The sequence below is a fragment of the Lagenorhynchus albirostris genome, chromosome 19, assembly GCF_949774975.1.
Source record: "Lagenorhynchus albirostris chromosome 19, mLagAlb1.1, whole genome shotgun sequence".
Classification (NCBI taxonomy): Eukaryota; Metazoa; Chordata; class Mammalia; order Artiodactyla; family Delphinidae; genus Lagenorhynchus; species Lagenorhynchus albirostris.
The window spans coordinates 26,589,155-26,614,404 of NC_083113.1; the positions used below are offsets into that span (position 1 = coordinate 26,589,155).

The following is a 25,250-nucleotide window of genomic DNA, read 5'->3' on the forward strand; positions in this document are numbered from 1 at the left end:
CGTGGTTGCCCCTTCTCTTCTTCACAGAACATATCGCTTTCTGCAAGAGTCGGGATTTTTAATTTGTTTTCTTGTTTAACAGTTGATCCCCACTAGCTCCAGGATTGCAGGCACTTGGTCTGTCTTACTGCAACATCTACGCCTAGTACCTGGCACAGAGTAGGTGTTCAGGAAAGAAAAAAAAGTGCTGAATGAATGAAGGAGTAAATGAATAAACCCGTCTGATGAAAGCTACCCCTCCTGGAGCTATCCTGCAGGCACAGCTCCTTGGAACTTGGTAAAGGCAGAGGGCCAGTCTTCATCCTCCGGGAAGCCCTCAGCAGCAACCTCTGAGCTGCCACGGACTGCCACCCGGGATTGGAGGCTCAGCGTGGTCACAGAGGGGCTCAGTCCATCCTCTCTAAACAAGGGCTCTAGCAGCAGCGTCACTATCTTTAATGAGTCCCTGCCACAGGGACTAATAATAATAATATTAATATTAATAGCTACCACTTACTAAGAACTTACATGTGCTGGGCACTTGTCATATATTTTAAGTCATTAATTCTTCAAACAGCCCCCAAAAGGTAGGGGTGGTGACCCTCTACTGTTTGTGCAGCCCCCTCCTTGTGAAAAATAGATACCCTTTCTCTTTTCAAGATCACCCTCCCCATTCCCACTGTGGGGGGACGAGGGGCAGATACTGGCCCACCTCAGCGTCCAGGGAGGGTGGGTAGGGCCAGCGCAACCAGTCAACCCACTCCAACTCCCTGGCTACAATGACTGCCTCCTGGGCAGCTTTAGGACGCTTCTGAGGCAGTAAGCCTTGGTCCTGAAACCTCTTCTGCTGATGAAGAAGCACATGCCCCTCTTTGCTGGGACCACTGAGTGGGGAGCTGCTGTCTGTCACTGGCACCAGGGGATCCCACCTGGGAATGAAGGCAACAAAGAGAAAGCAGAGCTGAGAGAAGGTGGAAGAAAGATAGATTGGTGATGACTTTCTTAAAAACCCCTGGATCCAGCCATGCCTGAAGCCAGCTACCTAATGTATCCCCAGACTTTTCAGTTACATTAGCCAATAACTCTCTTTTTTTTTTTTTTCAATAACTCTCTTTTGAATGTTGTAGTCAGTGTGAGTTGCATCCCTGACGTGTCACTGAACGAGACCTGCCTAAACTGCTATGTTAGTACAGCTATGTTAAGATGAGGGCATTTTATAGATGTGGAGCTGAAGCATACAAAAGGCCAAATAACTTAGTTAACCATGAGCTGGAAGTGCTCTTAACCACTCTGATTCACTGTAGAGTTCTACATTCTATGTGTGTGTGCACACGTGTGCACGTTTCTAATTAATATTCATATCTACAAAAGATTGAGCAAACTGTTGGTGCTTAATAAAGATCTTCTGGATAAACTAAAATCAGTAACTTCCTAATAAAGTGTCTTTGTTTAGAAAACACTCCCATCAGCAACCCTGGATTCTTACTGCAAGTCAGGATCACGACTCACAGTGTGTCTTTGGGGAATCACTTCCCTTCTCCCTGCCTCGGTTTCCCCAGGGAAATGGGCTGGAAACTGCACCCGGTGGGGCATCTGTGAGACCAGTCAGCCAGTGAGGGACACCCCGACTCCTTCAGGGCAGGGATCTGCAGTCAGAAGAGGAGGCGTCCCACTTCCTCCGCACTGAAGCCCAGGGACCCGTGACGAAGGGAGCCCTGGACAGGCATCCACAGCCCAGTGTGAGACTCTGGCACCTACTAGGAGCTCAGAACAGAGCAGGCCAAGCCCTGGGGTTGCAGGGCCCTTGTTTTCTGCCGTCACTCCAGTGAGGCTCAGCCAGAAGCAGATGCAAGGGAAACTGCTCACATGTCAGCTGCGCCCAAGCAGCCAAATGACCGTAAAGGGCATCCAACAAAGTCAACTCAACAACACAGGCCTCCAAGTCCACGGCACGGAGAGCACGTGAAGAAGGCCGTGCATGCGGGCTGGCCCATCAAGATGGTGCCAAGGCCCCAGGCCCTGACCCTCCAGGACTGGCTCCATCGCTATCTCTTCTCCATCCTTCCTCTGCTCCCTGCTGGCTCTCTCCTCTTAGCCTAGAAACATACTCTGGTCTTTCCCTCTTCAAAATGCAAAAGCTTCCTCTGACCCTTGGACCCCTCGGCTCCTGTTTTCTGCCCTTCCTTCCCAGTCTGGAACCTGGAAATTCAAGTCTACACTGCTGGTCTCCCCACCTCTCCTCAACCTGTTCCTCCGTCTGATTTCATGGACGATGGTCATCCTCAGGACAGTCCAGCAGACCCCATTCAGCCTGCCTCCACGGGCCTCTCTGTGGCCCTTCACGCTGCTGCCCAGAAGCACTTTGCTGTCTGGGTATAGATGACCCCACGCTCCTCATGCCCCTCCCTTCTCCCAGCTGCCTCACCATCTGTGCTGAGGCCTTCAAACCTCTCCTCCAGCCAAGGCCTTCCTCCTGAGCTCCCCACCCATGCGGCCAACTGCTGGCCAGACACCAACATTCAGATAGGCCACAGGCAGCTCCTGCAAGGACAAATTGCCAACAAACTCGAGCTAACTAAGTGTGATGGGCCTCCAGGTGTAGGCGTTAAGAGGATTCCAGGCTCTGAAATCACACTGCCTGAGTTCAAATCCCCCACCTGCAGCTTACTGACACTGGACACATCCCCTCAATTCCCCGTGTACAAAATGGGGAGAACAACAATGCCCCTCTCATAAGCTGTCGCGGGGTTAAATGTGATAACACATGTAGATATTGGCAGCAGGGCCTGATACTCAGTAAGTCCTGTTAGATGGTAACGATCCCTGCTGGAATCATCACCTTCTTTGCTAACCCCCAATAGCTCTTCTTCAGGCATGGTATCATCTTCTACCTGTCACTCAGAAGCTGGTCGCCTGGGACCTTGGAGTCATTCCTAACTTCTCTTACTTCCCATTTCCATTCAATTCCCAAATCCTGCTGGTTTTGCCTCTCAAGTGTTTCTCCAAGCCACACCCTCCTAACCAATATCCTCATCTTCTCTCACCTACTCTACTGCAGCCTTTTCTGTGACCCACCTAACTCCTGCCTCAAAATTTATTCTGTAGTGATACTGAATTGTCTACAATTTCCCCACAAACTACATGGGCCTCTTCTCTATGAATTGGATTATGCTATTTTCTCTGCCTGGAAGGCCCCTCCCACCTTACCTTCCACCTTCTAGGAGCCTGATTAGGTGTCACCTCCTCCTGAAAGCTTTCCTGGAATGCCCAAATTGGGCAACATGCCTGTCCTTTGAGCTTCTGTATCTTAGACTTAGTGACATGATATTAACTTACCCTTTCAGGTTACCCCCTTCCCAACTTGGCTAGCGGTTCCTCACTGAGGATCTCAATCACGTTTACTGAACTGAGGTTACTATTCAAAGAAACCCACCTATGGAGGGCCTTATAAAAAGGATGAAATCGATCAAAATGAGAAAATTTCCACTATTTTAAAATCCAGAAATGACGGATTCTTCATAGACCAAAGTACTTGATCAACAGCCTCCTTAAACCAACCAATGAGATTCAAAGTCAGGGAAAGTGAGTTCCCTCATCCATGGGGGCTGTTAAGGAGGGAAGTGACTGTGCCCTACCTGGGGGATAAAGAAGGAGGAAGAGAAGAAGGAGAGAGGGGAGGGGGAGAAGAAGAAGAAAGAATTAGATGATAGGCTCTCTGTACAAGCTTGTTATCCTGACAGAACAGTCCCAGAACTTGAAACGTGATCTCTGGGGGCAGAGGGAGACAGTTTTATCACATATTAAGGTTAGACAGATGTTTTGGGTGTGTGGTGTTACCTGAATCAAAAGCACCACAAAAGAGCTAGCACAGCCCTGCTCAGCAAGATGTGTTCCCAACAGAAAGGCACAGGAACCTTTTTTTCCCTTTCCTTTTCCTTTTCCTTTTCACATGTTTTTCTCTTCAGTCATATTTGAGGGTTTTGGATTTCCCTGGTGTGAGGGCGAAACACTGATTTCCACACCAGACCTTCCTTCCTCTCCAAAAATACTGCAGGCCAGGTCTTCAGCAAGGGTCCTGGGTGTGGAAACAGCCTCAGAAAGAGGGGGTACCTGGTCTGAAAGGTGGGTTTCAACATGTCTCCTGGGATGTGCTTCTTAAAGACTTAGAAGGCAGAAAATCTCCCTCTCTCTCCAACACACACACACACACACACACACACACACACACACACACACACACACACACCCTGAGCAGACCCTTCCCCTCTAGGTGGACCAGGGCCCATCCTGCCACAGTATCAGGAAGACAGACAAGAACCACCCGCCTAGCATGGGGGGCATTTTAAAGGCCTGAGCAGGAGGTGGGAGAGGCTGATCTTCCAAATGCCCCCCATTTCTTCACTGCCGACAGCAAAGCCCAGGCCTTAAGAGGCACCCAGGGAAAGAGGCTGACGTGACCAAGAAAATAACATCTTCAGAATGACTAATGCCCCACCGGGACGGGACCAGCTCTGGCCTGGCTGCCTGCCAGAGGGTCCACAGCCACTTTCCAAGGACACGGAGGGCAAACGTCCCTGACAAGTTCCCCCAAGGACTGTCCCTTCCCAGCTCTGCCCCTCCTCGGGGCTCCCCCCAGGGGCCTGTGAAGCCCTGAGTTAGGACACCAGGGCCCAGAGGCTGAGTCACTCCCTTGGGGCCAACCTGGGTCATAGCAAGTTCGTTATTTCAAGGACAAGTTCTCAGACCCCTCGTCCAGCCATCGGCCTGACAGAGACCGGGAGGGGAGAGGTCTGCGAGCGGATGAGGAGATGAGGAGAGAGCAGGCGGACTAGCTTCCCGGGGCTCTGAGGCCCCAAGTGCCCTGGGGGGGGGCTGTTCACGTCTTGTACAGAACACGCCCAACACACATGGGGAGACGCTCATCCTCCAGCCATCGGGGGGCCCTGTCTCTGGGCCAGGCCCCCCACAAGCCTTCCTCAGCTCTCCCTCAGCAGGCCCCGGGGAGCCCAAGGCGGGGGCCTCCCGCAGAGCCATCTTCCAGGGTGTCGGGGGGGGCGGATCTCGGGGGAGAGGGGCGCAGGGGGAGGTGAGGAAGGGGCAGCTGGGTGGAGCCAGGTCGTCCCCGCAGGAGGTCACAGAACAGAACTGTGGACTGCTCCCAGTTTTTGATGTGCCTGCTCAGGGAGGGAGTGTCTAAAACCATTTCAAAAGCTGGGGGAAGCCCAGAGAAGGGGGGCCTCATTGTCTGTGGGGAGGGGGGATTTCAAAGGAGACCCCGCCACTGAAAGGTTTCAAAAGACCCTTGCCTTTCGATCAGCTCCAAATCACGCCCTCACCAGCGGCAGCCAGGAGAGGGGTGCTGGGAAAATGTTTCCAAGGAGACATGTCCCTGAGTCATCGTAACTCCCGGGGTCTGGAGGCTGCAAAGCCACGATGAGGCACCCCCCCACCCCGCTATAAAAAGGTCAGTTTAGCATCCCCCGGGGGTGGGCTCCCACAGTCCAGGTCCCTGGGGAGGCCTGCCTCAGACCCCCGGAGCCCCAAGTTCATGAGAACGCCACCAAGCTGAACGGCGTCACGTCTATGTGCCGAGTACCCTCGGTGCCACTAAGGGGGGCTTTCACCCCCGCCAGCTCCAGGCAGCCACTCTGGGCTCGGGCCATTTAGCAGGGGAAGCTGTCCACAGGGACACTGGACAGTGTCTACCGGGGCTGCAGCGCCAGCCCCCAGCCAGAGCTCGCGCACCTGCTTCTCTTCCATTCACACCTCCCACGGTCACTCCCGCCACCTTCCCCAAGCCACCAGGGCCAACAGGCACACAGCACAGGCCAAATATAAGTTCCATCACCTCCCTCCTCCCTTCCCTCCCTGCCTCATTCCCTCACCTCTGGACCAGACGGGGCAGGTCTCTGGGTTTTTTTGCTTCTTTTTTTTGCATAACGAGTTTATTTTTTAAAGGCATACAGACAATAAACAAAGCAAACATTCCATCAGATATTAACTTCTCCCAAGTATTATCTGTCCTAGAATCGTTCCATTAAGTTCCAGTCTCTAGACATCTTAAATTCAATAATCATCTTCATCAGATCCATTACTTTTCTTCTGTTGAATTTAACTATTGTTTTCTGTTCGTTGGCTTACTTTTTCAAGGATTTCTATTAAACCTTGTTCTGATACCTTCCCACTTAGTTGTCCATACCGTGCCCTCTCATCCCATTTTCTTCCCCCTCAACACTGCACCCAGATTAATCTCCCCAAAGCACCCAGCTACAACCAGGCCATACTCTGCTCCAAAACCTTCAATGGCTCCCTAGCGTGTAAGCCCAAGGTTGTACACTCAGGTGCCCGCAGGGGCCAGGCAGGGGCCACAAATGAGCAAAGCATCCCCCCAACTCACAACAGGGACTGGTGGGGCCTGTGGTCTCAGCTGCTGCCCAGCTCCCATCAACTGTGCTCTGTGGGAATATGGGCCATGGCTGCCACCTCTCCTGGTTCTCAAGGGAAACCAAATAAAACACCCACCAAGGGGCCCCCAGATTTGGACCCCAGCCTACAGGGTCAAGTCCAAACCTGAATCTCTTAACCTGGGCTTCAAGGCCCTCCATGGTCCAGCCCCAAGCCACCTCCCCACCCTCACTGCCCATGACATTACAACGTGCGATGCCTCCGTCCTAGTCAAGTCAGGCTCGTCCACTCCCCAGCCACCTCCTCTGCCCCTGCCTCTGAGCTTTGCTCACCCTACAGTCCTCCCACAGATGCTGCTTCCCACCTTCTCAGCCGAACCACAGCACATCCTTCAAGGACCTGCTTCTTCCTTACAATCAGCTCTCCGAGGACCCTGTTCTCTAGCAACTGTCCTTCATTGCTAAGCTGCTCCCTTTGCCAGGGATGGCCCTAAACCACAGAGAAAACGCCTCCTTACCTTTCAATACCCAGGCCTTCCTGATGGACTTATTTGGATCCAGCAGTCCCTGTTCCGGAAGCATCCACCTCACTACACTGTGCTTACTGGATGCCCACCAGCCTCCCCCATGGACAGGAAGCCCCTGAGGGTAGGGCTGGGTCTCTCCCACCACAGGCCCTGGCAGGGGAGCCACACACAGTGGAGGGAGCCTGGTTTTTATTCAGACCCTGGCTCTGCTATTTCCTGGCTGGAAGAACTTGGGTAAGTCATTAAACCTCCTCTGTGAGGTGGAGAACTAGAAGCTACGTAAGTACCCGGCCTGTCGTGGGGCTCAGTCCACGGCAGCTGTTAGCATCCTCACCCAGTGTGACCTCCCTCCACTGCACAGAGTGGTGCTGTGGTGTCCTCTGCGGGATGCTGTGAGGTCTCTGAGGGCAGGGGCCATGTCCCCTTCACCCTCTATCACCCACAGGGACCACCCCAGGTCTCTACATGCAGCACATGCTCAACGTTCTTTGATTGATGGAGGTGATGAGGTCAGGGAAGGAAGGGCAGGTGAGGGGGGCAGGGCAGAGAGAGGGGAGATACAGCCCTGCCAGCAGAGGTGCAGCTCCAGCAGGTCCCTGGTCCGCGCCTCATGGCCATGAGCCAAGGGCCTGCATATGAGACCTCGTGCAGCTGCACAAACGTCTTGCCTGGACGCTCAGGCTCTGAGACCAACAGCTCTTTGCTGCCTGCTCTCCAGGTCCCCACACCCCGCGCATCCTGAGAACAGGCCAGCTCACGGCACTGCGGAGCGAGCCTGGTGAGGGGCCCTTTCCAGCCACCAGCCGGGACTTCTTGCAGGACCCCGCCCTCTGCTCACACAGAGACCCAAGTGCCAATCAAACCCTCCTTTCGCATCTTCCACCACTCTAGTTAAGAGCGAGCCCTCGCCTTCCACCTGTGGACACCCAGCTTCCAGGTGCTGCGCAAAAGGAAAGGTGGAAGGGAGAAAGGAGGCGGGGAGAAACACCTTTGACTCACCGTGGTCCAATTAGTCAGCCTCTCGTACTTACAAACAAGAGCACACATTAACACCTGCTGCAAAAGCAAACGTTTTTAGATATCTTCGTCTTCACCTCCCTGACACTGCCGTGAAAGCGCGCTCAGCAGCCAGTGACGGACAGAGTAGTTTCCTTCTTCTACTTCAGCAGGGGCCTCTCACACAGAAGGAACTAAAAAGTCACCAGCCTTCCTGTCAGGCTGAATTCCCAGGGTCCCCTGCCCCTCCCGTGCTTCTCATGTCCCCTCGTCATTGAGGGAGCCCCACCAGGCACCCAGTTGTGCTCAGCGCCTTCAGGGGACCTGCCCCGAGTCACTGGGACGCTAGGTACCCAAACTCACTGAGCAGCAGCTGGCGGGGACCAGGGGACCGCAGCCACCCTGAGCACAGCTCCACTGAAGAACGGCCTTATTAGGCACAGTGTGGATGACGGCACAGATGCGGAACAACTCTCACAGGCTGAGGTGGGAGGGAGACTTCATACAACCGACCACTTTGGAAGTGTATTCATCTGTATCTACTGAAGGGGAGCCTACTCATATCCTATGACCCACCAATTTCAGTCGGAGAGATATTCCCATTAAAACCGCATGTGAGTGTCCACCAACGACCCATACAAGAATGGTCACAGCAGCACAGTATTTGAAACAATTCCACAAAGGAAACTACCAGATGCCCATCAGTATGTGTATCAAGAACAGATAAATGGTGATGTGTTCACACAATGGAATAGCATACACCCGTGAGAAGGGGCAATGTCCAACCACAGGCGCTAATATGAACAAGCAAAAGGCACCAGACACAAGTGAGCAGAGACGGTGCGATCTCATTTACATAAAACGCGAAACAACCACAAGTAACCTATGGTGTTAGCATCACGATGCTGAGACCCTTCTGTTGGTGGGGGAAGGGGCTGGAGGGGGCCGAGGGGGGGTTCTGGGATGCAGGAATGGTCTGCTTCTTCACCTGGGTGTTGGTTACCCAAGTGTGCTCAGTTCGTGAGGATCCACTGAGGTGGAACTTTTTTTAATGTACACAATCAAGGGTTTTGTAAAGCAGCAGTCTGTTGGCATGGCTGTTGTTAAGACTTTAATGAGAACGTATGAGAGGCAGAAAAATGGAGAGAAAGTCAGGGTCGGGATGCTCAACCCAGGCCTGATCTTTCATCACTCAGACTGCGGGAGTCTTGGAGAAGGTGATCACGCTTCCGCCAAAGACCCAGGGCACCAAGATTCCAGAAGTTCTCAAGGCCCTCACTGCCAAACCCACCCCCTGGGCTAGCCCCATGCCACCAGAAATCCGCTGTGCCCTCTCTTACAGCAAGGGCCTCCCTAGCCGCCAGGGAGACCACAGCCACCCACAGAAGGCAAGTAAGACCTCAAGGCTTCCCTCCATCCCTCGGGCCAGGTGGGAACACGATGGGACTTGGAAAGCTCCCTTCTTTAAAGGCTGAATTTCCCAAAGTCCAAGACCGCTTGAAGAGGAATGGGAAAAGCAGCGGAATAACTCTGTAAGCATTCTGTTTTGACAATGTGCCTGAGGAATTCCCCACGTTTCGTGGGGAAACGTGAGCAGTTAAATCTATTTGATGCCATGACATACGAAATTGAAGCGTAATTGCCCCTGAGTGCTTGACAACTGGAAAGCACTTCATTTCAGAAATGGAGGGAAATTTATGCTGGGAAATGGAAGAGACTGTCAAAAGTTGGACTGCAATGGGAGTGGAGCCGCGCGAAAAGAAGGTTCGGGTGGAGAAAGTGCTCCAGTTCTGACGTTTTTAGTCCCATTTGAAATGTCGCAGAAATAGCAGCAGTGACTCTATCCTTTGAGCTACAAGCCAGTGAAATGATGATTGGAACCAAACATTTCAACCCCGAGGAGCGGCCGCAGCACAGGTGGGAGGAGACGCGTGCTTACCAATCATGTGGTTGGCAACGTGGATTTGGATCTCTCTCTCGTTCTCGAAGGTCATCTGACACTTGATGCACTGGTACGTCTTCTTCTGTTTGGAAACCAAAAGGAAAGGAATTAGACAGCCAGGCTGCAGAACAGAGCAGAAAGCAAAAGTTCCTGGAGGCCATGGCTCAAGACTTCCCAGAATGGCTCTGATCCACTTCCAGTTCTCTCCAGGCCATTCTCTCCCCACCTGCCTCTGCATCCAGCTCAGATTCAGCCTGGGGACGTGGGGACAGGCTCCACTGCAAGGGAGCTGCTCCTCTGCTCGACCCTGCCCCATCCCAAGGTGAGGGCACACAGCAGAACCACAGAAAGGAAGCTGAGGCAGGCTGTTCTGCTTGGGGTATGCTCAGATCCATCTACCCATCTTCCACCCATCTATGCCTGCTGCATCCACTCATCCATCCGTCTGTTCATCCATCTGTCTACCCATCACTGTCTACCTACCCCCTGTCTACCCACCCATCCGTCTAAACACACACACACACACCCATTCATTCATCTAGCCACCCATCCATCCACCCATCCACCCATCCATTCATCTCTCTTTGCACCCATCCAACTCCTCTCTCATCTATTTACCTACCCTAAGAACCGAGTGGCCAAGCAGGGGAGACTGCTTCCATCAGCTCTGACACTCAGGGGTGAATGAAGAATTCCTCATCTGCCCTAGACACACAAGGCCCCGGGTGATCCTACAGCTGGCTTCCACACACGGGGAGCTATTACCAACTGCTTTTGTGGGGAGGGGGGCAGAGAAATGGAGAACATGAAAAGTGTCAAAGCTTCTCGAAGACTGGTTCCAAAGAGTGGAGCTTCAGTGTGAAACCAGCCCACCGTGGACAGAGGTGTGTTGCCTGAGTGGGGGAAGGGCTGTGGCTGTGCGTTTTTAGGAAGAGGGAGGGGTGGTATGGGAATCCAAAGTACCCAAGTTTTCTGAAGACTACTTTGGGTCCTGGGATGATGGGGCCTCCCTCGGCCTCTGGAAAAGAGGGCAAGACTCTGGATTTCCTGGCTGAGCACTGAGACCCAACCCTCAACGACGCAGCCAGGACGAACCACCAGAGGGCTCAGCTGTCGCAGCCCCACCTCAGCCCCACCCGAAGCTGCAGTTCTTCTGAAGGGCCTGGCCTCACCTCCGGGCCTATGCCGTTTCCTCCACCTGGAATACCCTCACCATCCTTGAGGACTCTGTTCAAATCGCACCTCTTCTGAGAAGCCTTTTCTTCCCACCCCAGAGTGAGTTTAGGATCTGCCCAGGCCCCTGAGCTTATGCTGAAAGCACCTAGTTGCTCCGCATATGATTTTGTCGTGGCCAATTGATTTGTTTGCTCGCACTGCAGTGTGAGCACCCAGAGGGCCAGGACGCGTTCTGTCCACCTGTGGGGTCCCAGAAAGGACTGCGTGCTTAGGAAGCATTTGTGGAACAAATGAGCAAAGCTGTGAAATAACATGTGCCACGCCCTCTATGAGGACAGAAGGGACAAAGAGAAGTCATCCCACGGTGACTAGGGATCCTGGATCCCCACCACCCAACACAGGGCCCAGCGCAGAGCGAGTGCCTAATAAGCACTGAACTTTCATCATGATTCCTACTGCTGCTGAGAGACTGTTGAATAAAGGAATGGAGAAACAACTGGACCAGCTGGTGCTGGGAGCTCCGGGCTCCAGGCAGGGTCCCCGCTGGGGCTCCAGGACCCGTGCTGATAAGACCAGAGGGCCTTGCTCCCAGTGCTTCGGGAGACCTGGGCGTTCAGTATGTCCTCAGAGCAGCCACAGCGCTGGGCCCGGAAGCAGGCATTCGGCACGGAAACACCCGGGAGTAATGGGTGAGTCTGGTGGGGACAGAACAGGGGAGCCTCACAACAGGCAGAGGAGATTTCAGGCCAGAAGAGACAGCAGGGACTGAAGTCTTCTGAAGGGCACAGTCCCAAAGCACCTACCTCGGCTCAACTCCTCGTCTGTGCTCACAGAGAGGAAGGCCCCTGGGTTTCTCCACCATCAAAATCATTCATTCCCTCTCACATGTGTCCCTCACCCACTCTGCCTGGCAAGTATAAGAGTCCTCGATGCTTAAATGGATGAATGAATGAATGAATGAGTGAAGGAAGTAAAGGCAAGAATGGAGCACGCCCCAGGAAGCTCCACGCGGAGGAAGCCCAGAGGAGCCTGCTGGACAAGGGAGACTGTGCCCCCCACCTCCTTGGCTGGAAGTCTCTAGAGGCCACGGCCACGGCCACGGCTGTCCAGACGGCTGCGGGGGGCAGTTCACGATCAAAGTGCTATTCCTCCGCGGGGCAGATGAATGAAGCAAGTTCACTGTGCTTGAAAGCACAGGAGCCTGCCTGGGCAGGACGACAGGGTACCCCCAAATGTCCCCCCTCAGTGGCAGGAAGAGGACCGGGCCCTGCCTCGTGGGGCAACAGGCTCCCGGGGAATCCCAGGGGAGTGGTCACAGGAGCTGCTGACCAAAGAGCCTGGGTGTTCACACGCACACACAGAGCGCGTATGCACAGGCACGGACACGCACGTGAGGATATACACACAGACTTGCAAACATCCTACATACCTCGCCCCAACTCACCACCAACACGCAAGACCCTCACACACACCCACAACCCCTACACACAGCAACCCACTTGCTCCCTGTAACACAGACACATAAGTGCAACACCCCCAGAGAAGTGGACACATCCTCATGGACCACAAGTTCAAGGAGCATCCCCAGTAACACACACGCTTTCAGTTCTCTCCCTGGAACCCTGACAGCCATCACACCCATCGCTCCCCAATGCACCCACGGACGCACAAGCGACTTATGGCACAAGGGTGTGCACTGACCCTTGTGGACACACATGTAGACTCATAGGTATACACACGCACATTCACAGTCAGGCGTACACACACCTGCACACACACAGGTTCACCAGCACAGCACTCACTAAGGCACATGTATACCCATATGCCCCCACCCAAAGAGGGCCCTTTGGGCCTTGCATGTGAGACCAGGGATGCCCAGGGTCCGGAGAAGCAGGCGCCCAGGCCAGGCTGTGGAACACAGCACGGGGAGAGCAGGCGAGGATTCTCACTCTGTCTACCTCCTGCTGCCCCCCATCCTCCCCTCAACACCTCCTCTGGGTCCGTCTCCCTCTTGCTATCCCCCAAAGACCCCATCCTCCTCTGCAGGTTCAGCCCCCGCTAGGAGACGTAATCACAGAAAACTAGAACTTGGCATTCAAAGCACCTCCTCTGCATAAGCGCCTCCCCCGGGGCCCAGCCCAGGAGAGCCAACGCTGAACCCTGGCACCTAAGCCAGGGCTGCCTTCCCCAGCGTGGCCCGAGCAACCCAGAGGGTCCCGGGGCAGGAAGAGAACATGCCTGAGGATGTGGAGAGGGAAAGGGAAGAAGAGGGGAAAGACAGCCACTGCCACTGAATTCCCGTATCATGATTGCAACTCACATTTACTGAGCACCTATCATGAGCCTACTACGTGCAGGCACTGTCTCCTCTGAATGAGTCTGCAAGCTCCACTTTAGGGACGGAGAAAGTGGAGTGTCAAGAGGCTAAATCATTTGGTCAAAGCGTAGCGCCGGTGATCAGGAGAGCTGGGACTGGACCCCAGGCAGGCGCCCACCAGAGCCACTGTCTGAGCTGCCGTTCTTGGCTCCACGCCAAGACCACCCCACACAGCCCTGCTCTGGGTGACGGAAAGCCCGTGAACCTGGCTGTCTGTTTACCCTGCAGGAAGATGGAGTGTGAAAGCACCCAGTCTACCTCCCCACCCCACACCGGACGGGGCACCGTGGCAATTTGGTGAGTCGATGAGGGCCGGGGTCTGCCCACAAGGGGCTGGAATTGGGGTGATGTTGTTATTACCCGTAAACAGAGGGGGAGGCGGAAACCTCACCGCTTCGCTCCAGCCAACAGCAGCCTCGGCCCCATGGGAACCCAGTCCTCAGAGAGCTGGTTGCTATGGATACACTCCCGAGGGTCCAGGCCTGCCAGCCCCCAAGCCCCTGTGCAGGCCCCAGAGTCTGCTCTTGTATGTGTGAGCCCTGGGGGAGGGAGGGGTGGGCGAACAGACAGCTGGGCCCCTGCCCCCAGGCGTGCCCAGGCAGGGGGCGACGCCCCAGAGGCTGTGCCTCCGCTGGGGAGGTACCCGGGCTTTGTCTAGCTCCTTTCTGCAAATGGCCCATCTGCCCAGGCCTCTAGATGTGAGTTCCAGCTCCCTTCTCTCTCACAAGACCAGGAACAGGGAGAGGAAGGCCTTCCAGGCTCCCAGAAAACAAGCCCCCTCGGGTTCGTAGTTCCGCACTCCCACGCACAGCTGTGCATCCTCGGGTACGTGGCTCCACCTTTCTGAGTCTGGGCCCCCTCTGTACCAAAGCCAAGGTCATGGCAAAGGTCCAGGGTGTTGCCATGGAAACAATATAAGAGTGGGTGCCCACACAGTAGGGGTTTTACGAAGTAGTACTTGATACAGGATCCCGCCTTCAATAGCCAAAGGCTCTGGGGACGCTAGAAGCAGCCCCATGGCCGGCAGGAGCCCCAGTGTGGGCAGGGATGGGGCTGGAGCGCACCCGGGAGAAGGGTATGCAGGGGCCCGGCCATGCCACACTGTCCCACCGCATGAGCACCGGGCTGACCGCCCTGGACCCCACCCTTGCAACTAGGATGGGCTCCAGAGGTGCTAGCTGAAGGGCTGGTCAAGAGCTCAGGCTGGGGCACCACACACTCCCTGGGCTCCAATCCCTTCTCTGCTTCTTTAAACTGCAGGGCTCACAGCAAACTACCTAATTGCTCCTTGCCTCCTTTTCCTCATCTGTAAAGTGAGCGTTGTAAGGATTAAATAGATAGGAAGTGCCTGGGTGTGCCTGGTACATCCTTATTCCTCAATAAATGTGAGGTGTGATTATAAACGGGAAAACAACAAGTGTGGTTGCTACATGCCCAGCACGTCTTTACTCATTTAATCCTCAGGGCAAAACACTGAGGTCAGCAGGGAGACGGTCACAGTATTTGACAACTGAGCAGGAACACGTGCCGGCCAACCAGAGCAGAGGCTGGTTAGAAAAGCAGAACGACCGCCCGGTCCCTCGCAGGTGATGCCAGCTTTGGAAGTAGACACTATTGCAATTGCTATTACTAGCGGTACTGCTATTACCCTCTGGCTTTACAGGTGAGGACCGAAGCCCAGAGAGGTCAAATCATAAGTGGGTACTGGAAGGGGGAGATTTTAACGCAGGCCATCTGACTCCAGGGCCCAAATCCTCCCCAATCCACCCACACTGGCTGGCAGAAAGCTGAGGCTCAGGGGGACAGAGCTGGGCAGCCGTGACCGCACTGTGCTCAGGACCTCTGAAGGGTGACCACTGGACCCTTACCTAGAAGGCTTTGCTCAGTCATAAGGCCTTAAGAAAGTGGCCCATTTCTGACTCTCCTTGGCTGCCAGACACACCAGAAATAATGGGCGCTCAGGACAAATTTAATCAACCAATGAATCACCTCTAAAAGGAGCTCTCTGCTACAGACGGGGCTTTGAGGAGAGGCCTCAGGCCCCAGCTGGACACACAGCTCTATCCTCATTCAGACGTTTCCCTCTGCAGCTGGGTGATCTTGGTCAGGGCCTCTGGCTCACTGGCCTCTGTGGGGAGCTGGCCAGGAGACCCCTTAGGGGCCCCCACTGCAGATTCTCCCTTCAGCCTCTCCCGCCATCCTTCTCTCTCACTCTCTCTCCCCCTCAAAATCCCGGAGTTCCGGGCCCCAGTTCTGATCCCACAGTGAAACACCCTCAGCAGACATCCCTGTCTTCCAGCAGGAACCTGTGGCAGGTGGCCCTTCCCCAAATCCTGCCCCCCTGCCAGTGGTACCAGCAGTGGCTCTCCAGGGAAAGATACCCCCGAGATCTGCTTGGCATCTCCTCGGTCTGGAAACAGACAACACAGACTTGATGGGAACCCCCGGGCCCGTTCTGACACCTAAGGGTCATGCAGCCTCCAGGCCCACTGGCTGGTGCCCCTTGGTCACCATTCCCAGGGCCCATGTGGACCCACCAGTAGCTCAGACTTCCCCTGCCTCATCGAAACCCACTGGTTATGGGCCTGCGGCTCCCCCTGACCTCATAGCCCCCAAGGCAGGGACCGTTTCTGACTCTCCTTAGCTGTCAGGCACCCCCAAAATAAAGGGTGCACAGGACAATTTTGATCAATCATCAGTCAGTCATTAACGATAACAGTAACTGGAAACATTCCTAGGGCCTTCCATGTACCAGCAACTGCACTGGCTATAGTGATGCCGTTGATGGTAATAGTATCAGCTGGTGGTAACTGCTAGCGTGACCGGGCCCTAAGTGCCAGGTTCCAGGCCCTTTATGTGTATATTATCTCCATAAATTGTCAAAGGATCCCTAAATCTAAAGCCTAGAGAACAGAGTCACTTGCCCAAGAAGACCCAATAAGTGTGTGCATAAGTCCACCCCGCGATCAATGACCAAGACGACCAACCCTGAGGAAGCGCTCACTGCATCAGCCTTTTATCTACATTATGCCACGGGCCCCTCATAACAATTCTATGAAGTCGAGACAATTATTATTCCCATTTTACAGACGAGCCCTTGACAAATGAGGCCCAGGAAGATAAATGCCATGTCACACAGGAAGGGAAATGGCGACACTGGGGTTTGAACTCAGAGTCTACTGCAATCAGACGTGCTTAACCGCTGCACAACGGCGCTGCTTCTCTGGGCTACTAGAGGGAACGCCACCGGGCAACACAGAGCTCAGCACGGGGGCTCCTCTGGGCATGAGCGGAGCCCCAAGGAGCAAGGTCCAGGCTCGGGTAGGCTGCACTTACCCGGGGCACTGGCGACGTCTGGGCGCCTTTCCGGGGCCCACTGGTCTCTGGAGTGAGGTCACGGTGGTCCACCTGCATGTGGCTCTCCAGGTCCTCGGCACTCTCGAACTTGACGCTGCACTCGGGGCAGCGGAGGCCGGCGCAGGGCCGGTCGGCAGGCTCGGGCGGGGCCAGGCCACCCACCTGTCCGTTGGAGCTGCGGGCCATGCAGCCGGCGCAGAGGCCATAGGGGAGCCCGTTGACGTCGAGCTTCACCAGGTCCTGCTTGCTGCGAAACTCTTTGAGGCACAGGGCGCACTTGTACAGCTTCTGCAGCCCCTGGCCGTTGGGGGAGGACGCAGCCGAGCTGCCCGCCAGCTTCTGCATGTGGAAGGTGCCATGGATCTTGAGCTCGAGCGTGGAGGTGACCGTCTGCATGCAGACCACACAGCGGAAGCCTGTGAGGGAGTTGCGCAGGTCGGGGTGCATCTGGCAGTGCTCGATGAACTCCTCCTCGCTCTGCAGGGGCATCTTGCAGATGCGGCAGGTGCCCGTGTCCAGGCTCTTGCTGTGGGTCACCTTGTGCTCAGTGAGCGTCAGCAAGGAGGGGAAGCGCTCGCCACAGATGGGGCACATGTAGTGCTTGGCAGGGCCCCGGTGCGTCTGCAGGTGCTCCCGGAGGCCATTCTCCGAGAAGAAAGTCCGTGAGCACACGTTGCACTTGTGGCTGCCCTTGATGAACTCAGCCTTCTTCCGGGAGCCGTCATCCTCGCCCGGCCGGATGTTGTGGTCCCGCAGCCTGTGGTTCTGCAGCAGCACCTCCATGGTGTAGGCCGCCCCGCAGATATCGCAGCCGTACATGGGTTCTGACGCGTCCACGTCATCCTCGCTCGCCTCGTGGCTGTTGGGCGCCTCGGGGTTCTTCAGCAGCATGCCCTGCAGGTCGGCCGGCTCGGCCTTCTTGGCGGTAGCCGGGGGCACCCCGTTGGCCGTGCCGTTCTCAGTGGCCGCGTCAAACACGCAGTGCTTCTCCCGCAGGTGCTTCTCCAGCAGGATGATGGCATGGAAGGCCTTGCTGCAGAACTTGCAGTTGTACTTCTTGCTGTGCGTAGTGATGTGGCACTGCAGCTCCACCTCGGTGCTGAAGGTCTCCCCGCAGAAGATGCACTTATGTGCCTTGGCCGGGTTGCCCAGGTGGCTGTGTTTGACGTGCACCTGCAGGTCGGCCTCCTTGCGGAAGTCCCAGTTGCAGGCCGTGCAGCGGTACATCTTCTTCTCGTTGCTGTGCTTCACCGCCAGGTGCACCTGGATGGACACCTTGGAGTCAAAGACCTCCTGACACAGGGTGCAGTGGTAGAGCACGAAGGTGTGCATGTCCAGCAGGTGCTTCTGCAGGTCGTCCACCGAGGAGAACTGCTTGTCGCAGCTCTCGCACACATAGTGGGTCGACGTGGTCATGTAGTGCACCGTCAGGTGCTGCAGGAGGGATTCCTGGGAGTCAAAGTCCTCTTTGCACTGGGGGCACGCCTGCTTACGCAGCAGCAGCTCCAGGTGCAGCTTCAGGTGGGTCTGGAAGCTCTCGAAGTTGGAGAACTTGAGGTCGCACTGATTACAGGGATACTCGCCGTTGGAGATGGAGTTGGCGCTCACCGAGAGCCGCTGCCGCTTCGGGGACGACACCTCCACGTCAGATGAGACGGGGCTCTGCTCCGCCTTGGACTTCTTGCTGTGGGCCAGCGGGATGTTCTTGTGGTTCTCCTTGATGTGCTTGGTGAGCTTCAGGATGGAGCCGAAGATGGGCGAGTTGGTGCAGTAGGGGCAGGAATAGACCTCCATGAAGGACTGCGCAGGCTGCACGACCGGGGACTCCAGCTTGGCGCTGCCGACGCTGCAGTGGGCCTGCTGGATGTGCTCGGTGAGGGAGGACTCGGTCAGGAATCCCATGGAGCACTGGTTGCAGAAGAAGGCGTTACTGCCGTCGGGCGGGTTGGAGTTGGGGCCGCAGTGGGAGACGCGGATGTGCTCCTGCAGGCTGTTGATGTCGGCGAACATCTCGGGGCAGTAGTTGCAGTGGAAGGCGGAGATGTTACTGAACTGCATCACGGGGTAGGCGTGGTTCTTGTGCAGCTTGCGGACGTGCTCGTTGAGGTTGTAGAGGGTGGGCATGGAGTCTAGGCAGATCTGACACGTGTGGCTCTGCTGTGGCTTGTCCGCGTGGATGGTCTTCAGGTGGATCTCCAGCACGGCCAGGCTGTTAAAGTCCCGCTTGGAGCAATAGGGGCAGCTGTAGACCACCTTGGACCAGCCCTGCCCGTCATCCCGCATCTTCTTCTGGCCCCGCAGCGGCTTCAAGGTGGAGTCCGGCGTGGAGCCTCGCTCCACGGAGGCGCTGGAGTCTGGAGTGGCGCTGCTCATGGAGGCCACGCTGCCCAGCACGGGGTCAGGGCTGACGCTGTGGTTGCTGGAGTCGGGCTGCCGGTGGCTGTCCAGGTGGCAGTAGACGCCCTCCACCGAGGAGAACTGCTCGGGGCACATGGGGCACTTGTGTTTCTGGTTGGCGTGGGCTTGGTGGATGTGGGCGAGCAGCGCGTTCTCGTCGACGAAGACCTCGGGGCAGTGGATGCACTGCAGGTCGGCCTTCTCGGAGAGCTGGGGGTGGCGGGTGAGCACGTGCTTCTCCAGCTCCTCGGTCTGGCTGAAGGTGTCCTCGCAGTAGTCGCACATGAAGTCGTCCTTCTTGGCCTCCTTCTCCGACTTGGCCAGGTGCTCCTTGTTCTTCTTGTGGGCCTGCATGTGGCTCTGCAGCGAGCTGGTGGAGGAGAAGCCGCGCTTGCAGACGGTGCACTTGAAGGGCTTGCTGGAGCTGTGGGTCTTCAGGTGGATCTTCAGGTGGTCGCTGCGGGAGAAGGCCGCCTCGCACTCGTGGCAGTGGTACTTCTTGTCGCCCGTGTGCAGCTTGATGTGCCGGTCGCGGCTCCTCTTGTGCTTGAAGAGGCGGCTGCAGTAGGTGCACTTGAACGGCAGCTTGTCGCTGTGGATCTGCTCGTGCCTCTTCAGGTAGCTCAGGCGGATGAAGGACTTGTCACAGAACTGGCAAGGGTACGGCAGGCCCGTGCCCCCTTCCTCCTCACCCAGGCCCAGGTCGCACCCATCTCCGATCATCTGCGTGGGGGACGCAACATCCTTGCTGGAGGGAGACGAGGCCACCCAGGAGAGTTGTGGGTCGTCGTCACCATCTGCAGAGGGAAGGCAGAAGAGGGATTAGAGGCAATTCCCAGGGCCGCGAGACACAAGGACAGAGCCAGCTTCTTGAAAGCTCGCGGGCTGAGGCTGTGCAGCTGGCCAACTGCTGCAGGGCGAGTGGGGGGAGGGAGTCTGGGGGGCCGGAAACAAGTGGACATGCGGGCCTTCCAGTCTGCAGAGGGGGTGGAAGAAGGGTGGCAGGATAAGCAGGGGACGCGCCTCTCCCCTGGGCAACACCTTCCTGGACCTCGCTGGATGCAGCCCCCAGCCCCCCAACAGGAGGTGAGGTCTCAGTCACCTCCCTGATGGGGGGTGGGGGGGATGCAGCCTGGGAAAAAAGTCACCTGAAATGTCCTCAGAGACCATCAGTCCCATAGGCCCAAAGGAGGTAAGTCCCATCACTCGATCAAGACACGGGGGTTGACTCCCCCTCCAACCCCTAGTCTGTGGGGGAAATCCCACTGGTGCAATGGGACGTAAGCAAAACTCTGCAAGAAAATAAAATGCATTTTAATGAATTCGGCCACACCACATTCCGCGGGGAAGGGGGGACTGATAAAGCTGGAACTGCTGCTTCAGGTGCCCACAGACATATGAGGCGGAAGTTACAGGCACACGGTATCAGCCCCGAGAGCACACACGGGCGTAAACGAGGGGCACTTGAGAAGGGGCTGCAGGGTTCCCAGCCCAAACCATCCCAAGGGCGGTCGTTTTCTTTGTTCCCCCTCCACCCCTGGATTTGCCCCAAGTTCGCTCAGGACCCTGGGTGATGGCCTGACGGTGTGGTGATCAGAGATGGGGCCAGGACCCAGACAGCCACAGATCTCAGAGCCTAGTGGGCCCTTAAATCCCCTGTGGCGTGTGCGGACGGGGCCTGCACGGACACCCTATGTGGCCCGCCCTCCCCAGGGACAGGGGCCACCCCCGCACTAGGGGTTGGCCATTTGTGGAAAAAACAAAGGCAAACCGGACACAGCAAATTAAACCAGTGAAGTTTCCCAAGACACGGCAGGGGTTGAACCGAGCCAGCCTGAGCAGGGAGTGAATTCCATGGCTCAAGTTTCGTGTTGGGTGGATTTAAGACTTAATAATGAATGAAACGGACCACAGGCTGCTACGGGCAGGGGAGAGACAAACAAAAGCTCAGACTCGACTGCACTGACCTTGCTCTTCTAACCCCCAAGGAAACAGACCACGGCCCCCGCCTCCCCGGCCCCCAGCCAAGCCAGCTTAGTCTTCGGAAAAGCCTCACCGGTGGAACCCAGAAATTCTTGGCCAGAGGCAGCCCAGACCCTCTAGAAGGGCAAGGCAGGGGGGCCACATTCCGAGGTTGGGCAGGCACCGGCACACACACCTGCACGCATAAACACACTCACACACACACAGGTCACACGCCACTCCCACAACTCACATGTGAACTCCAACACACCCTCACACACATGCAGTCATACACACACTCTTACCCACACACAATCACACACAGTCACATACTCTCACACACACACAAACATATCCATTCCCCTGCAATCACTCCCACATGCACACACAAGCTTGAACATACATGCACACTCACCTGCAGACACAGACACACACACCATCACGGAGGCACGGCTCAGCCCGGGGGTCCCATACCCCCAGGCTCTCCCAGCTGCCAAACCCAAGACTTGGAGAGACAAGCAAGGCCGGCTAAATGGTCTTTCGGGGTCACTCAGAGCCTGCTCCTAGGGTCCATGCACCACCCTGGTGCCCGCCCGGGGCCTCTGGCCCCGCCCGTGTGAAGATCTGCCGGACCCCAGCTGGCATCGCTGGCAGAGCTCTGCCTGGAAGGACGCTGCTCTCCAAAGCTCCCAGTCCAGAGTCCTGCAACTCCCAGCAGCCTCCCTGCCTCTGAAGCCCCGTCACCCAACCCAGAGCAGGATGCCTCCCAAAGTGAGGGCGCCCGCTCCCCTGGGAGCCTCACATTACAGGGCCTTCGGATGGGAAGGACGCGGGGCTGCCAGCTCCTCAGATGAGATGCGGCGGGAGGCACCCCGGCCCCTGCCGGGTAATTCCCAGCTCTTGCCAGCTGGGCTACGCGGGGCGCAGACAAAGGGACCCAAGGGAGGAGATGGCTGGAGATGGGGCAGCTGAGGGATGTGCTCGGCCCCCACCCCCTGGCCAGGCTCCACCAGCTTTTTATTATTTTGATGTCTTAGCTCAGACTCACGCAAGCTGCCACAGAGCCCTTCCTGTGTACCTCTGCTAAGGGCGGTTCTAACCACGAGGGAGGCGGGAACCAGGGCCCCTCCCACTGTACAGACGAGGAAACTGAGGCACAACCACAGTGACGTCCCCCAGGGAAGGACAGCACCAGGCCTGTCCACAGTCAGGCCCCTTGACACAGGTCAGTCGTACCAGACTACACCTGAGTAGGTGAGACCAGGAGAGGGACCCCCGTGTCAAGCTCCCATGCCGTCAGGGGCCGGCTCTCCTTTGAGCCCTGACAGGACCACCAGAATGGCCCATCGTCTGCATTGCAGGGAGGGGCCCCCGAGGCCCGGGAGGTACAGAGGCTGGCTGGAGCTCGCAGGGCCGACAAATGGAAGACAGGCCAGTTCATGGGTGAGGGGGGCAAGGAAGATGCCTTGCCAGAAAGACCAAGCCCGGACACGTCTTTCATTCACGTTGTCTGAGGATGAGAGCAGACACGTGCACTTGAACCCTGCTCCTCCATTCATCTGTCCACCCCACAAGCGTTCCTCTAAACTCTCAGAGTCAGCTCACACATCTGCAAACAGGGACGTGTTGTGAGGGGTGGATGAGAACACGTAATGTGAAGAAGCACTCTTATTCCATTTACATGAACTGTCCAGACCAGGCACATCTGTAGAGACAGAAAGCAGATTAGTGATTGCCTGAGGCCAGAGGAGGGAGCAGGGATCGACTGCAGATGGGCAAGAGGCATCCTTCTGAGATCATGGAAACGCCTGAAAGCTGGACTGCGGGGAGGACTGCACAGCTCTGTGAATTTACTTAAAAGTCACTGAATTGCTCACTTAAAACAAATGAATGTTATGGTATGCAAATTATACTTCAATAAAACTGACAAACAAAAGCACTATCTGGCCAGTAATAATAATTAGCACAAATGAGTACCACCAGTGCTAATAAAATTAGCAGCTACATCTAGTGAGCACGTCCCAAGTGCCTGCACTGTGCTAAGTGCTTCTATTACCACAATTAATCTCTTTTCATCCTCCCATTGGTAACATCCCATTTTTGAGATGAGGAAGCTGAGGCTCGGCGAGGTGAGTAACTTGCCCTGAGTCACACAGCCGGAGGCCCCAGTGGTGTCTGACCAGGATTGCGGGGTCTACTCTCACCCTGCTCCACCTGCAACCCCACCCAGTCTTTGAGAAGAAGAAGCCACCTGCCCAGCACCACAGTCCCCGAGGTTCATGGCGGGGTTGCCTGGCTGGCTTTATGTTTCTGCAAACAAGTCTCAAAACTAAAGCAAAGCACATTATTCTGGGAACAACAAACTGAGCAACTGCTGAGATTATAATCATCTGAATTGAAACGAAAATAAGGCTCCTTAAACTGAAAAGATCCAATCAGGGGAAATGGGCATGTTGACAAATAAAGACCCAACTCAGATTGCCCTGTTTAAAGCCTTTACCTTAACAACGTTTAACCTTGACTGCTGCCGCCCCATCCCCTCCAAATGCATTTTGTTTGGGGGGCACTTAGCTTACTCTTCTAGGAGCAGACTGGAGAGATGACTGGGGCCAGCACACTCGGGATGGATGGGCAGGGAGGTCGGCAGATGAAGGGGGGGTCCTTTTCTTACAGCGGCAACACTCCCCTCATGCTGACTGTTAGACATCACACAGTGCAGCCGGTGCAGCACACACCCTCAAGCAGATGTGCAGAAAGAGAAGGGGTGCAGAAACAGGATGAAGGCAACCCCAAGGTCCCCTTCAACTTGAATGTTTCAGAACTCAGGGAGAAGGTAGTTTCAAGGAAAGTCCAGCTCGACCAACCACCTTTTCATGTCCAAGTGAATGCTTTGATAGAGTCTACTATGTGCCGGGCACTCTTTAAAAGCTTTACATGTGTTAACTCATTCAGTCCTCTCAAGAGCCCAATGAGATAGGCACTATTATTATTATTTAATATTTCCCTAATCAGGTGAGAAAACTGAGGCACAGAGAGGCTGAGTAACTCGCCTAAAGCCACACAGCTTGCAGGCAGGAGAGCCAGGATTCAAACCCAGTTAGTTGGTTCTGAGTCGGTGCTTTCACCCACCATGCTACCCTGCCTCTCTCCTTTGGGAGGGGCCCCTGTCACATGAGAATATCAAGAGGGAAACCCAGTGACTAATGCCAGACCCTTGGCCTCCCCCTCCCGCTAGAATGAGTACAAAGAAATATAACAAAATAAATAGAAAAATCACTTTCAAAAAGGAAATTAAAGTCATTTAAAAAGGATTAATCCTGGGGCTTCACTGGTGGCGCAGTGGTTGAGAGTCCGCCTGCCGATGCAGGGGACACGGGTTCGTGCCCCGGTCCGGGAAGATCCCACATGCCGCGGAGCGGCTGGGCCCGTGAGCCATGGCCGCTGAGCCTGCGTGTCCGGAGCCTGTGCTCCGCAGCGGGAGAGGCCACAGCAGTGAGAGGCCCGAGTACCGCAAAAAAAAAAACAAAAAAAAAAACAAAGGACTAATCCTGAAAAAAGGCCTGATAGGAAATGGGTTATATGGGGCTTTTGCAGTCTGCTGCAGGAAGAGAATGAAAATAAGCATAAAAGAGGGGAGGAATTTCGATAAAAACTCAATTATATAGAAAAAAGAACATTAACTGGGCTTTGGGATACATCAGTGGCAGAAAGAGTCAGGTGGACCCCAAGCTCACATGGCCACACTTGGTGAATTCCACAGGCTGAGGCCACAGCCATGACAACGTGGCCTCAGACACACCTTGTCTGGGCAGAGCAGAGTGGCCACCACCCAGGACGGCTGGGACCCTCAGCTCCACGCTCCTCCAGTCACAGAGAATCCAGGTCGGGGCTGCCGAGGAAGTACCTGGATGCAGGAGAGAGAGTAGCTAGCCCACAGGCCCAGAGGAGTGAGCGGAAAGGGGGACCTTCCTGCAGCGAGGGGCACAGGCTGAGGAGGGAGGGAGCCCTCTGTCACTGAAGTTGTGCTAGAGGAATAAACGGCTCTGAAAAGAACAGTGAGGGGGAAGGTGTAAACAGCCAATGCCCAGGCAGCTCCAGGTTTCTAGGACATCCCTGGGATGGGCAGGTCCACT

The 25,250-nt window shown here is 55.6% G+C and overlaps 1 protein-coding gene across 2 annotated transcripts in view; it reads right to left on the minus strand.

Annotated features, from left to right (window-relative positions):
• ZNF423 (zinc finger protein 423) overlaps positions 1–25,250 on the minus strand; it is a 327,403-nt gene that overhangs the window by 117,242 nt on the left and 184,911 nt on the right. For both annotated transcript variants that reach the window (XM_060130610.1, XM_060130611.1), the window contains exons 4-5: positions 16,738–19,952; positions 9,846–9,930 (exon numbers count right to left, since the gene is read on the minus strand). In XM_060130610.1, coding sequence (XP_059986593.1) covers positions 9,846–9,930; positions 16,738–19,952 — 3,300 coding nt within the window. The remainder of the gene's footprint in view (positions 1–9,845; positions 9,931–16,737; positions 19,953–25,250) is intronic.